Genomic DNA, 13,961 nt, shown 5'->3' with positions numbered 1-13,961 from the left:
TTTTAAGCTGAGCTGTTTACCAAAGTAGGTGTTTCACTTTAAATAGTTTAAGTCCAGCTGACATCACTATACATACCTTCCTGAGTTAAAAACAACATACTTAGATCCCAACGTACTCTGCATGCTGTTAAATTGGTTAAGTATCGGTATGTTCTCAAGAATAAATCAAATTACAGCATTTTGGTTTTTCTCCAGAAAATGAAAGCAGACCTAAATATGAAGAAGTCATTACTGAATACCTTGGAAAATGAGCTGCAGAGAACACTTCAGCTTCACTCACAGTCTTGCCAGTCATACACCCTGTATGACATGGACATTGGAAAGTACTGTGACAAAGTCACCCAGCTCATCGACCGCTGGCAGAGGGCTGATAAGCAGATAGATAACAGGTTTGTTCATGTTTTCAGAGCATTTTCCTTATTGCTATTGCAACCAAGATCATCTTAGCAGTGAATTCTAAAAGACCTGATGTGCACTAATCTTTGCTTCCAAAGGACAAATGGTGACTTCAGGGCAATAAGACTTGGGCTATTGTGAATAGGTTGAACATACTTCAAAAGGAATTGTGTAAGACCAAGCAGAAAAATGTAGTTAGCCATGCAAATCTCTAACCTATGTGCTAAAGAGTTGTTAAAAAAACCCAAAAGTTAATTCTTGCTAATGTTCTTGGATTAAGTACTTCCAGTCAGCATTTTCCCCTTCAAAAAAGCAACCATGCTTATTCCTCAACACCTCATACTTGAGGGTTAAAAAAGTAACACTAGGAATTAAGTAACAAAATCGAATCTTGAATCTGAATTGTGAACAGAAGGCATATTCTGATTGTTTGAGGGGGAGAGCTGGAGGTTGGGGTATGGCTTGTTTTGTTTTGTTTCATTTTTTTTTATCTGAGGACAAGATGTAGTCCTAACTGGTTGCTGGTTTTTCAGTGAAAATTAAGAACAAGAGTACTGAAGTCAGCAAACTTGATTTTTATCACTGCAAATTGTATTTATTCCTCACTTTGACAGGAAGGCCGAACCTCTGTGTATTACAGTCTTACTCAAAAGTGAGGTATTAAAACCCCATACTGGGGGTTTAGTAACCAGTACAATTCTCATTTATTTAAAATTTTTGTTCAGAATCTCCTTTTCAGAGCTTCCCATAGTTTTATGTAAGTTTATTTGTGTCTTATTTCTGAAAACTGTGTAAAGAGAGAGAAAAAGAATGCACTTTGAGAGAGTTTCCATTTTGATAGGTTTTTCCCTTTATTCTCCTAGGTCATGGGATTTAGAAAGGCAGATCAAACAGCTGAAAACCTACCGAGATCTCTACCAGGCTCTTAGTAAGTGGATGTGTGATGCCAAGCGCCGGCAGGATGCTATTGAGTCCATGAAGCTGTGTGATTCCAACACTATCATGAGATACCTACATGACCAGAAGGTATGCAGCACCTGAATGAGTTGTCTTCAGCTAGTTGGATTTAAATTGTTTTGCTATACAGAAAATATCAGGATCAACACAGTCTGCAATACAGTGGCCTGTTTTGAATTATAAAGTATGCAAGCTACCAAAAAACACCACATATGTAGAAGGCAGGAGGGACGAAATATTATTGTCCTCATTACTTTCTGTCAGCACTGCAACAGATTATGAACAAGACTGCGTTTGGCTCCTACACATTCACTGACACTTTTACACATCAGCTTTGAATTAATTCAAGGGACTGTAAGATGCAGCTTATGGGACAAATTACAGCACAAAAATAAAAATCAAGTAAATACGTCTAAGCTAAGGTCAGCGAACTCTGCCTTCTCAGCACTGGAGGTTTTTCAGTTGCTGAGCATTCTCTCTGAGAAAAACCTTCTCATGCCCAAAGAGCTTGCTGTTGTAAAAACTGCCCGGGTACAGTCATTTCGGGTCTCAGCCTCAGGGGCTGCAGTAGTCTCCTGCTGCAGGAGCTTTCTGATGGAGGCAGCGTGTACAGGAGGAAATACTGGTAAATCTTGCAGGAGTGTTTCACAGCTCACTTTTCTCTTGGCAGAACTTGCACAGTGAAATCTGTGGGAAGCGAGACAAAGTCGAGGAGCTTCTCAAGCATGCAGATCAGTGCTCAGCTGCAATTAAGGTACTTGGATCTCAGCATTTTTGTGGGGTGTGGTTTTTCATGGTCAGGCACATCCCATTGTCTCTGCTCTGCTGACGGGTGAAAAGTCAGCTCCCTGATGTGTGTGTACAGAAATTGCTGGGGTGAAGTACTTTTGAGTACAAAACACAATGAAAGCAATTTGTGTACTTGCCACCTGAAGACTATGGGATCATGCAGCAGATACCAGTGAGAGCTTCTCTTCAGGTGAATCAAAGCCTCCTTCTAACCAGACCAAATTTTCCAGTTCATGTGTTAAAAAACATAAGGAAGTCAAGAACAGATTGGTGCTTAACAAATTAGGTCTGATTAGGATCTGATCTAGGAGGCAAGACAAATTCAGATTAGCAGGAGGAATGGTGTGCAATAGTCATGAAAACCAATAACATACAGAGGGAATGGTTTTGTGGTCCTTGTATTTTTATGGCACGTTTATATCTGTGCTTTCTCCAGCTCAATCTTACTCTTTGTGACAAAGATTTTGCTATATATGTGACATGGCATATGTGATACAAAAGAGACTTATTTCTGATGAAGTTTTGGTGGATAACAATACTTAGACTAGTTATTCCCATGAATCTTTTTCAATTCCGTGTAGCCCTCAACTTACAGAAACAGTTGTCTTGTTTTTGTAAAATGTTTTTCCTCTTTTTCCCTTGTCATTCTCCTCCATGAATCTCCACAGGGATACTTGACCTGATGAGCTTCTGTTTATGACAGAGGATCATCTCTACATGGTCAGAAATATAAACAAGGCGAAAATGTAGCTTTTCATTAAGGAAACAAAGCCAAATAATCCCAAAAACTTGCATTTTCTGAAACAGTTTCACAGTGAATTCTTTGGCAGTTTCTAAATGGGTCTTGCTTTTTGTCTTATTTTTCAGGATTATGAGCTACAGGTTGCTTCCTATAGTTCGGGATTAGAAACGTTGCTCAACATACCTATCAAGAAGAGTGTGGTTCAGTCTCCTGCAGTCCTAATTCTACAAGAGGTACCTTTCCTTCCTCCCCTTCAATCTTCTGAATGCATTTGTTTGTCTGTGTGAGCCCTTGTGAGTCATACCCAGCTGTGTTCTAACACTTAGCACTGTCACTGGTAATGTGCACTAAGCACGCAAGCACAAGGAATTAGTGCAGAATAGTCATTGTGCTGTAAAATCAGACCTGAGCTTGTTCAGACATTAGATTAGCCCTCAGGAATTTATCTCATTCCTATGCAGTGTCCACTGCATACATACTGTGAGAAAGGTAGATTCTTGCCCCAAGTGGTTTAGTCACTTTCAGCCTGGGAATTAACTGCTATTAAAAATTTATCTTGGGTTACTTGTGACTGTCAGACAGGAAGAGCGTGATGAACCAGGGGATGGAGGCTTGAATTTAATATCACATCAGCAGTGGGGGGCAAACAATCCTGAAAAACCAAAAAAAAGTGTGGATTTTTTGTAAGGAAGAATTCACACTTTCAGGGTTCTCAGAAAGTCATGTAAATTTGTGAGGAGTAGAATCTGCCTTTTACTTTGACGAGTGATGTGTTTGCTCAAGTAGATTGGAATCCTTTAAATGGTCTGGACATAGGTATGTTCGTGTCTAACTCTAGTACAAGCTGCTAACAATTCTGTTTCTTTTCAAGGCTAACGAGGCTCAGTCCCGCTATATAGAGCTTCTTACAAGATCAGGAGATTATTACAGATTCTTGAGCGAAATGTTAAAGAGCATGGAGGATCTGAAGGTATTCTAAATCTTTTATTTTCTGTAGATTTCATTTTCATCACAGATTAGAAAACTATCACTAATCAGAGGCAGAAAGTACAGTATAAAATAGCTCACAAAACTGAATCCAGAACTCAGAGATGTCCTACAAAGGAGGCATATCAGCAGAGTCATGCATCTTTTGTGAAAGAGTACAGTGTTTTTCAGTGACCTCCAAGGTGGTGTGTGAAGTGAGGTAGAGAATCGGTCTCCTTGGTAAATAAGGAGGTGCTCATCAAGGCACATGAGCGATCCTTCCCTGCCCATCACAGCCTTGACCTCAGTGACAGCACAGATCCCTCAGTGCTGGAAACTTGCTCCTCATGGTCGAGGGCACCTCATTTTAGACCATATTCTAAAGTGGTTTGAAAGAAGCAACTTCTGATTTGATACAGCTCAGTGAAACAGAGAGGCCCATTAAAGAAGTTGCATATATGGAATGTGATTTTCACCTGTTTGAAAACTGGGGAGGTTCTAAAGGTGACTGTTCAATCCTTTGCTGGTGAACTTCTGCTAGACCACATTTTACTATCAGTGGCACACCTCCCTCCCTGTGTCAAGTATCTTTTCCCCTCTGATATTCATTATATGCTGATTTCTGAATAAGGTTTTTGAATAAATAAAGATTCCAGAATTTGTCTTGATGACATTAAATAAGAAAAAGGGGGTTCAGATCTCATTGAAGCAGCAAAAAAATTAATTTTTAAGTTGTCAGTGTTACAACGTATATTTTATTGTATTTGATGATTTTGAAACAGTTGTCAAAATATTTATGGGAGTTTTTCTATTTGTTTTTCTGCTATCGTGTTGCAGATGAAAAACACCAAAATTGAACTCCTGGAAGAGGAACTCAGACTTGCTAGGGATTCAAATTCAGAGACAAACAACAAACATAAATTCCTGGAGCAAAATCTGCAGAAGTACCAGATGGACATTTCTCAGCTCAAGGCAAAGCTGATGAGTTTGGAAGAAATGAAAAGACAAGCTGAAATGGATGGAAATTCTGCTAAGCAAAACCTAGACAAATGCTATGCCCAAATAAAGGATCTGAATGACAGAATAACCCGGTTGACTTATGAGACTGAAGATGAGAAAAGGAAAAGGAAGTTGCTGGAGGATAGATATGAGCAGCAGAAGAATGACTATGACCAACTGCAAAAAACAAGGCAAAATGAGAAAGACAGCCTTGGTTGGCAGAAGTTAGAGTCTGAGAAGGTCATCAAGGAGAAGGAGTACGAGATAGAAAGATTAAGGGTTCTTCTTCAGGACGAAGGCACACGGAAGAGGGAGTATGAAAATGAGCTGGCTAAGGTAAGAAACCAGTTTAGCGAGGAGATGAGTAATTTAAAGAACAAGTATGAAACAGAAATTAATATTAAGAAGACAACAATCCAGCAGATAGCTGCACAAAAAGATGATGATGCAAAAGGCCTCAGAGCCCAGGTTGACAGACTGACAAGAGAGAACAGAGACCTTAAGGATGAGATTGTGAGGCTGAACGATGCCATTCTGCAAACAACAGACCAGCGGCGGAGAGCAGAGGAAGATGCTCTCCAGCAGAAGGCTTGCAGTTCTGAGGTGTCACAGCAGAAGCACCAGTTAGAGCTGGAGCTGAAACAGATCATTCAGCTTCGTGGGGAAGACAACTCAAGATACAAGCAGGCTCTTGAGGAGGCTGCCTCAACTATTCAGGATAAAACTAAGGAGCTGGAAAGGCTAAAGCTTCAGCTTCAGGAAGAGGCTAAAAGCCGATGGGAACTTGAAAATGAATTGGCTAAGGTAAGAAACAGTTATGATGAGGAAATTATTAGTTTAAAGAACAAATATGAAACTGAGATTAATATCACAAAGAACACAATTCATCAGGTCACCATGCAAAAGGAAGAGGAGACAAATAATTATAGAACACAGCTTGATAATGCCATGAGAGAAAATAGGAATTTGTGTGAGGAAATTAGGAGACTGAAGAATACGATAAGTCAGACAACAGATAATCTGCGGAAAATAGAAGAGAATGCTCAGCAGCAGAAGGCAGCTGGCTCAGAGCTTTCTCAGAAGAAACAGCAGCTGGAGATTGAGCTAAAGCAAGTTATTCAGAGACACTCTGATGAAAGCATGCGGTACAAACAGTCACTTGATGATGCTTCTAAAACCATTAAGGAAAGAAACAAAGAGATTGAAAGGCTGAGAAAGTTGTTGGATGTAGAAACAAGTCAGAGGAAAGAAGTGGAGGATGAGAACAGTCAGTTGAAAAGAGTCCAGTTTGACCTGCAGAAAGCGAACACGAGTGCAACTGAGACAATTAACAAACTGAGAATCCAAGAGCAGGAACTGGCCAGACTGAAAATTGACTATGAAAGAGTTTCACAAGAGAAAAAAGGCAGGGATCAAGAAAGTGCAAAGTTCCAGAGCACTGTAAAAGACTTGCAGATCCAGAAACATAAGCTGGAGGAGGAGCTTTGCAGACAGAACAAAAATTTAATGGAGGAAACATCCAGGAGGAAAAAACTGGAGGAGGAAATAGAAGGCATGAGAAGATCTCTGAGAGACCAATCGGTTAAAATCACTAATCTCACACAGCAGATAGAGGAAGTATCTATTGTAAAGAAGAGGAATGAAGATGACCTTAGACACCAAAGAGAAGTATTAGATGGTCATGTGAGAGAGAAGCAAAGATACATGGAGGAGTTAAGAAAATACACGTCTGATATTGAGACTTTACGTCGTCAGTTGGTCCAAGAGCAGGAGCAATTAAAACAGGCTCACCTACGATATGAGCACTTACAGAAAACCTCTGAGGAAAAAAGCAAAGCCTTGAATGAGTGCAAAATAGAGATCGAAAGGCTTCAATCTCTCACTGAGAACCTTACCAAGGAACACTTGTTACTGGAGGAGGAGCTGCGAAATGTTAGATTGGAGTACGATGACCTCAGAATGGTCAGAAATGAAGTTGATGAGAAAAATACCACCATTGCTGAACTAAAGAATCAGCTTCAGATGAGCAGCAAGCAAACCCTGGAACTTCAGGGGTTGCTTAATGATTTACAGAAAGAAAGGGAAAAATTGAGACAGGAAATTGAAAAATTCCAAAAGCAAGCTCTAGAGGTATTCACACATATTTTGATCCCAGCTTTACTGTTTCTCAAATATATAATTAATTGCAGTGTCGATTTGAACAAATTAATTCACTCTTTGCTGTTTGAAGTCACTGTACTTGTGACTAACATTCCCTTTATGACCCTTCCTCATGGTTAAGTTTTAAAGAAAAATGGCAGGATTTGGCCACTTCTTTAACCTCTTTACTCCCTGGGAGCTGTTCTACGGAGCCATAAGCTCTCATCACCTAAGAGAGCTTTGTTCTCAGGCCTTGCCCCAGAAGAAATCTGTGTTCTGTGCCAGTGTCCAGCAAACTATCCTAGGGAAAAATAGCAGTATGTGGAATACCGCTGTGCTTTAACAGTTCCCTGCTGGCTGTGTGCTTCCCAGGCTATTTCAGCCAGGATGGGTTAAAGCTGTCCTTTGAGGCTGACCTATGTGCTGTCACAAACTAAACTGGCTAAAAACCCCAAAACCAACAAGCTGTCAAGGTGCTGATTAGCTGGGTAAGATGGTAACTCCAAGTGAGGATTAAGAATCACGTTGACAGCTGAAGCTGTCATACTAAAAGCCTATCTTTCTTGCACTGTTTTGGGAATTTATGTTCCTAAGTCACTAAGGACATCTGCAAATTTTACTATTGGCCTTTACTTCTAAAACTTTAGGTGACAACACAGACAAGTTAAAGAAAACATTTTTTAATATTTTGTTCTTCTGCCTGGTTTCTTATACAAAGAGCTACTCTTTAAATATATACAAGTGGGCACTTGTGAAAATGTATTTTTTCCTAGACTTGTCCCTTATATTTCTTTTCTCGTATCCTTTATTCAGTTTTTCTTTCCTTTATTCTAAAAATCCTAATACTGATATTAAAAAAATACTAACATTGAGGATTATATAACTTCTGTGTGTATATATATATATATATATATATATATATTTATTTATTTATTTATTTATATATACATATATACATGCATGTATTACAAGTAGATAAACTTGTATTCTGTTTAATATGCATACAAACATGCAAGCTTGTGGGTGTTTGTGCATATGAACATATACATGAAGACACTGCATGAATTAAAATGGAAGGCAACGCAGGTAAAATTGTTTGGAAACTAACAATGTGAAACTAACAGGAAAACAAAAATTGAGTCATGTGTTTCCTTTTTATCCATGTATGACCAGTCCTTAGCTGATGCAAATTCCCCTGGTTTAGTAGGACTGCCAGGACATCTGCTGAGCACCAGGCTATTTATGAGTCTCAAATGCTCTGTGTATTGTCAGTGAGAAGTATCAAAAAGTTAGAGAACTAAATCAGCTGAAGGTCGAGGCTGTGGGTAACAGAATGAAGTCTCTTGAGTCCCTGGCAGTACTGAAGACACTGTAAGTGGAGGGATAATGTGTCTTCTCTGGTTTGTGTGTGTTGGTAATCTTGGGTAAGGCGCTGCTGTGACTAGAATGTTTTCCAGTGGGAGTTTGCTGCAGGTTAAATGACAGGTTGGAGAGCATTGTAGGCAGAGGGCATAACTCTGACCAGCACAAAATCTAACCATCTTTTCTTGCTTTATTTCTCCTCCACCACTGTAGGCATCCAGTAGGATTCAAGAATCCAAAAATCAGTGTAGTCAGATTATGCAAGAAAGAGAAACCCTGCTGATAAAAATGAGTGCTTTGGAGCAAGACAAAGCCAGACTGCAGAGATTAGAAGAGGAGCTGAACCGTTTGAAAGTTACCCTGGAGTCAGAATCGCGTTTGAAGCAACGCCTGGAAAGTGAGAAGCAACAAATCCTGAATGATCTCAATCAGTGGAAGAGCCAGCACTCCCGAACAGAGGAATCCATAAGGAAGATCCAGTGTGAGAGGGAGAAGAGCGAGAGGGAGAAGAACAGCCTGAGGAGTGAGATTGAAAGGCTGCAGATGGAAATCAAACGGATTGAGGAGAGATACCGGTGCAGACTGGAAGAGACCGCTGTCAAAAGCCAGTCAGAGTTGGAGTCAGAGCGTCTCAGGATGCAAAGAGAGATCGAGAAGCTCAAGCAGCGCCCATATGGGGCTCACAGATCTACACAGACTGAGGAAGACTTCTGTCTCGATGCCTCCAAGCTGGTGTTCAGTGGGCTGCGGAAGAAGATCACAGCCATGCAGCTGTACGAGTGCCAGCTGATAGACAAACTCACACTGGATAAACTGCTGAAGGGGCAGAGGTCGGTGGAAGAGGTCGCGGCTGACATTGAACCCTACCTCAAAGGGGCAGGTGCTATTGCAGGGGTGTCCCTTTCACCCAGACAGAAGTACTCTTTTGTTGAGGCCAAACGGAACCAGCTGCTAACAGCAGAAAATGCAGTCCTGCTCCTAGAAGCCCAGGCAGCAACAGGAGGTGTGATAGACCCACACCGAAATGAGATATTAACAGTGGACAGTGCTATCGCCAGGGATCTGATTGACTTCGATGATAGAGAGCAGATCTATACAGCAGAAAAGGCTATTACAGGGTTCAAGGATCCTTTCTCAGGCAAAACTGTGCCGGTGTCTGAAGCCATCAAGAAAAACTTGGTTGACAGAGAAACTGGAATTCGTCTGCTTGAAGCCCAGCTGGCTGTAGGAGGGATAGTTGATCCTGTCAACAGTGTTTTCTTACCCAAAGAGATAGCTTTATCTCGCGGGTTGATTGACAAAGACCTGTACAGGATGCTAAACAACTGCCAAGGCAGTACAAAGAACTTCATTGATCCCACCACCAAAAAGGCAGTCACTTACATGCAGCTGAAGGAAAAATGCAGGATTGAACCACACACTGGTCTGCTGCTCCTTCCAGTGCAGAAGAGGAGTATGTCATTCCAAGGGATCAGACAGCCTGTCTCAGCAGATGCACTGCTTGAGGCTGGAATCATTAAGGAATCAACAAGGAATGACTTGGAAAGAGGTGCAATTACAGTGGAAGAAGTGAGTGAGAGAATTATTGATTTCCTTCAAGGCTCTAGCTGTATTGCTGGTATCTACAATGAGGCTACTAAAGAGAAACTTGGCATTTACCAGGCTATGAAAATAGGATTGGTTAGGCCGGGGACAGCCCTTGAACTCCTAGAAGCCCAGGCAGCCACAGGGTTCATAGTGGATCCTGTCAGCAACGTGAGGCTGCCTGTTGAGGAGGCCTACAAAAGAGGCCTTGTTGGAATTGAATTTAAAGAGAAACTTCTCTCTGCTGAAAGAGCTGTCACTGGGTACAAAGACCCAGAAACTGGAAACATCATTTCTCTGTTCCAAGCAATGAACAAAGAGCTCATAGAGAGAGGCCATGGCATTCGTCTGCTGGAGGCGCAGATCGCTACTGGGGGGATCATCGACCCCAAAGAGAGCTACCGCTTGCCAGTAGAGACGGCCTACAAGCGTGGCTACTTCAATGAGGAGCTCAACCAGATCCTTAGTGATCCGAGTGATGACACCAAAGGGTTCTTTGATCCCAACACTGAGGAAAACTTGACCTACCTGCAGCTGAAAGAAAGATGCATAAAGGATGATGCAACGGGGCTCTGCCTTCTGCCCCTGAGAGAGAAGAAGAAGGTGGTGCACACCTCACAGAAGAACACCCTTAGGAAGCGCAGGGTGGTCATTGTAGATCCAGAAACAAACAGGGAGATGTCCGTTCAGGAGGCGTACAGCAAAGGCCTCATAGATTATGACACCTACACAGAACTAGCTGAACAGGAGTGTGAGTGGGAAGAAATAACCATCACAGGATCAGATGGCAGCAGTAGAGTAGTCCTTGTGGACAGAAAAACAGGTAGCCAGTATGACATCCAAGATGCCATTGATAAAGGCCTGGTGGAGAGGAAGTTTTTTGACCAGTACCGTTCTGGCAGCTTGAGCCTGACGCAGTTTGCAGACATGATTTCCTGCCGTAATGGCACTGACGAGGTGTTCCGGCACGAGTCAGTGACTCGGTCTCCCACCGTGCTGAGTGTCAGGAGCTCTTCTTCAGTGATCAGGAGCGGTTCTTTCTCAGAGACCCCAGATGAGTGCAGTCCTATTGCAGCCATATTTGACACAGAAAACTTGGAGAAAATCTCCATTTCAGAAGCCATACAGCGGGGCATCGTGGATAGCATCACTGGGCAGCGGTTACTTGAAGCCCAGGCTTGCACTGGTGGCATAATATGCCCTACCACTGGCCAGAGGCTTTCGCTCCAGGAAGCCACTAGCCAAGGGATCATCGATCAGGATATGGCCACACGTCTCAAACCAGCCCAGAAGGCCTTCATAGGGTTCGAAGGCATAAAGGGTGGACGCAAGAGGATGTCAGCAGCTGAAGCAGTGAAGGAGAAATGGCTGCCTTATGAGGCTGGGCAGCGGTTCCTCGAATTCCAGTACCTCACTGGAGGTCTCGTGGACCCGGAAGTGCGTGGAAGAATAACTACTGAAGAAGCCATTAGGAATGGATTGATTGACGGCCGCGCTTCCCAGAAATTACAAGACACCAACAGCTATCCCAAAATTCTGACCTGCCCCAAGACCAAGCTGAAAATATCCTACAAAGATGCAATGAACCGGTCAATGGTGGAAGACATCACTGGGCTTAAATTGTTGGAAGCAGCCTCTGTTTCCTCTAAAGGCATATCCAGCCCCTACAATGTCTCCTCGGCACCTGGCTCTCGCTCTGGCTCTCGCTCTGGCTCGCGTTCAGGCTCACGCAGTGGGTCTAGGAGAGGAAGCTTTGATGCCTCAGCAAGCTCTTCGTATTCTTACTCATACTCGGCCTTCAGCAGTGGGTCTATTGGGCGCTAATAACAAGTGAGGGAATGTGTCTGCATTTTATTATCATTTAGATTATCCTGTATTCCATTTACTAAAAGAAAAAAAAAAAACAACAAAGTAACTCAAAGCAAAGCCTTGGAGTCTTTTCTGGGTATGTTACACTTTTCTTCTGAAAAAGCTGTAAAATGTTTGGATGCAAACTTATAGAATATAGATTAGGGAATGCAAAAGTACTATTTGTGAATTTTAAGTTTCAGTTCCCATTTCCTCTTAGTCTTAGGATTTTAATAGGTCTCTGTATATTTTAAATACTGTGTCATGTGCCTTCTCCTGTTATCCGTTACTATCAACACATAAGGTGATAACTGAGGTTTGAAAGTCTTGCAGCAGTTGACTTTTTATCCACATAGACCTTTTTCAATTTGCTGTTATGAAAAAAAAAATATATTAACAATATGGACAGAAAATGCCCTTCATACTGGTTTAGAATCTATACTGTAAACATGAAACTGTCTTTCAGATGCTTCTTTATGTTTGGCTAGCCATTTTCTGAAGTATAACTTGGTGGATGTAAAGGGCTATTATTAGGCTGGGCTTTTGTTTTACTGTTAACCCATATACAATTTTCTACTGTTTTGCTTTATTTCCCTGTAGCAAAGAAAAAAGAATCGAACTGTACTATGTGAGCTATTCTGGACAATAAACTTCTGAAATTTTAAAGTATTTGGTGTGTACTTAATTTTATCTGTGGACATTCTTGGAAGTGCAAGTTAGAGGAAGAACCATTTTTAACAGAAACAGATAGTAGCTTTGTTGTAAAAAACGTGCAGGCACGTTACATTTCATGATGCTGAACCATCACTTCTATGAATGAGGACTTCTGATTCTGATTTTTCAGTAGGAAAATGAAGGTAGTAGCACCAATAATGAAAGCTGTGCCCCAGAAGCAGAATGCCTGTTTGCACACTTGTTTATAGAGTTGATGATGACAATAGGAAGCATGTTTTTTCTGCTTGTGATCCAGCTCATTGTCTCTGCAGCTACAAGGGTCTGAGTCAGATTCTCCCTTACACATCCATGCAAGTTTGGACAGTGAGCAGAACAAAAAACTGGCTGGCTTAGCTGGCCAACTGTGGCACAGGAACATCTTTCAAAACCTGAACAATTGCCTCTTGTAACATCCTTCTGCCTCTTCTCTTGGCTCCTGAAAACCTAGCTTGAGAGAAGCGGGGTAGTGTATCAGTGCTTGCGTGATACCTTGCTGTCATCAGTTTTATGTAGGCTGCTGGCATCCTGCTGACTCCTTTTATCTGAGCTGAGGAACCAGAGCAGAACTAAATGACCACAGTATTAGAGGACACAGGAGTGATTTGAAGCCACTTCAGCCAGCACAGAAAATGACTTGTATACATGGATGCTCTTCTGTCCTCTCCATTGTGACACACAGTGCAGATACCTCTGGGTAGGCACGATGATTGATCAGTTACAAGAATTTAGTATGGTTTTATACAACTGCTTCAGTGACATGCTATGCTTTTATACAGCATGTTAGTGACAAAACTTAGTATAGTTTGCCAGTAGTTGAAACAATTTCTTCCCTTAAGTTGTTCAAAGCTAATACTTCCTTTTAGCCATGAACTGTGTAGAAACCCTGCTGCTCTATGAATTTTAGTTCCTATAGATAGAAAGAAGATGATGGGCATAAATGTTAGTCACTGTTAATTATGATGCCTAATTTTTTTGTAGAATGTTTCTTTTGTGCAGTAAGGAATAGCACATGTTCTGATCCTGCTGTCTCTGGATAAAGTTTACCCTCTAGTCTGAGAAATGTTTCCAGTGTTTCCTGAAGATGATGTGTATAAAATCTCTGCCATATAGAAAGTATCTTCAGTTACTGGACTAAGAAATTATTGGGATTTTTACAGGTCAGTGTTGGAGACCTCCACAGAAAGTAGGTGAGAAAGTGCATCCTGTCATCTAGGGAATCTTCAGAGCTTTGGAGATTTCTCTCTACAGCTGAGTTTATTAGCTATGCCAGAGGAAGAGTCAATGTCTGAAAGGCTTTCTGACTGCTAGGGAGAAACATCTCTGTAAAAAAAACCCCAAAACAATCACTGCTTAATAGAATCCCAGACTGATTCTGCAGCTTTTAATGACTGTGGAGTTCCTAGGGTCTACAGTAAGAGTAAAGCTGGTCATTACTGAAGGAATGTTCACTCTTGGATGCACACAC

The 13,961-nt window shown here is 41.6% G+C and overlaps 1 protein-coding gene across 4 annotated transcripts in view; it reads left to right on the top strand.

Moving 5' to 3' along the window:
• Positions 1-12,451, top strand: part of DSP (desmoplakin) — a 39,338-nt gene extending 26,887 nt beyond the window's left edge. For 2 of the 4 annotated variants that reach the window (XM_059852738.1, XM_059852729.1), the window contains exons 18-24: positions 196-389; positions 1,260-1,422; positions 2,024-2,107; positions 3,010-3,117; positions 3,756-3,854; positions 4,688-6,979; positions 8,564-12,451. In XM_059852738.1, coding sequence (XP_059708721.1) covers positions 196-389; positions 1,260-1,422; positions 2,024-2,107; positions 3,010-3,117; positions 3,756-3,854; positions 4,688-6,979; positions 8,564-11,758 — 6,135 coding nt within the window. In that variant the 3' untranslated portion in view covers positions 11,759-12,451. The remainder of the gene's footprint in view (positions 1-195; positions 390-1,259; positions 1,423-2,023; positions 2,108-3,009; positions 3,118-3,755; positions 3,855-4,687; positions 6,980-8,563) is intronic. The other 2 variants (XM_059852757.1, XM_059852748.1) reach the window with 2 other exon arrangements.
• The last annotated feature ends 1,510 nt before the right edge of the window (positions 12,452-13,961 follow it).

This window comes from Haemorhous mexicanus, chromosome 1, assembly GCF_027477595.1.
Source record: "Haemorhous mexicanus isolate bHaeMex1 chromosome 1, bHaeMex1.pri, whole genome shotgun sequence".
Classification (NCBI taxonomy): domain Eukaryota; kingdom Metazoa; phylum Chordata; class Aves; order Passeriformes; family Fringillidae; genus Haemorhous; species Haemorhous mexicanus.
Note: the sequence above shows the minus strand (reverse complement) of the source record. Positions and strands in the feature narration are given on the sequence as shown.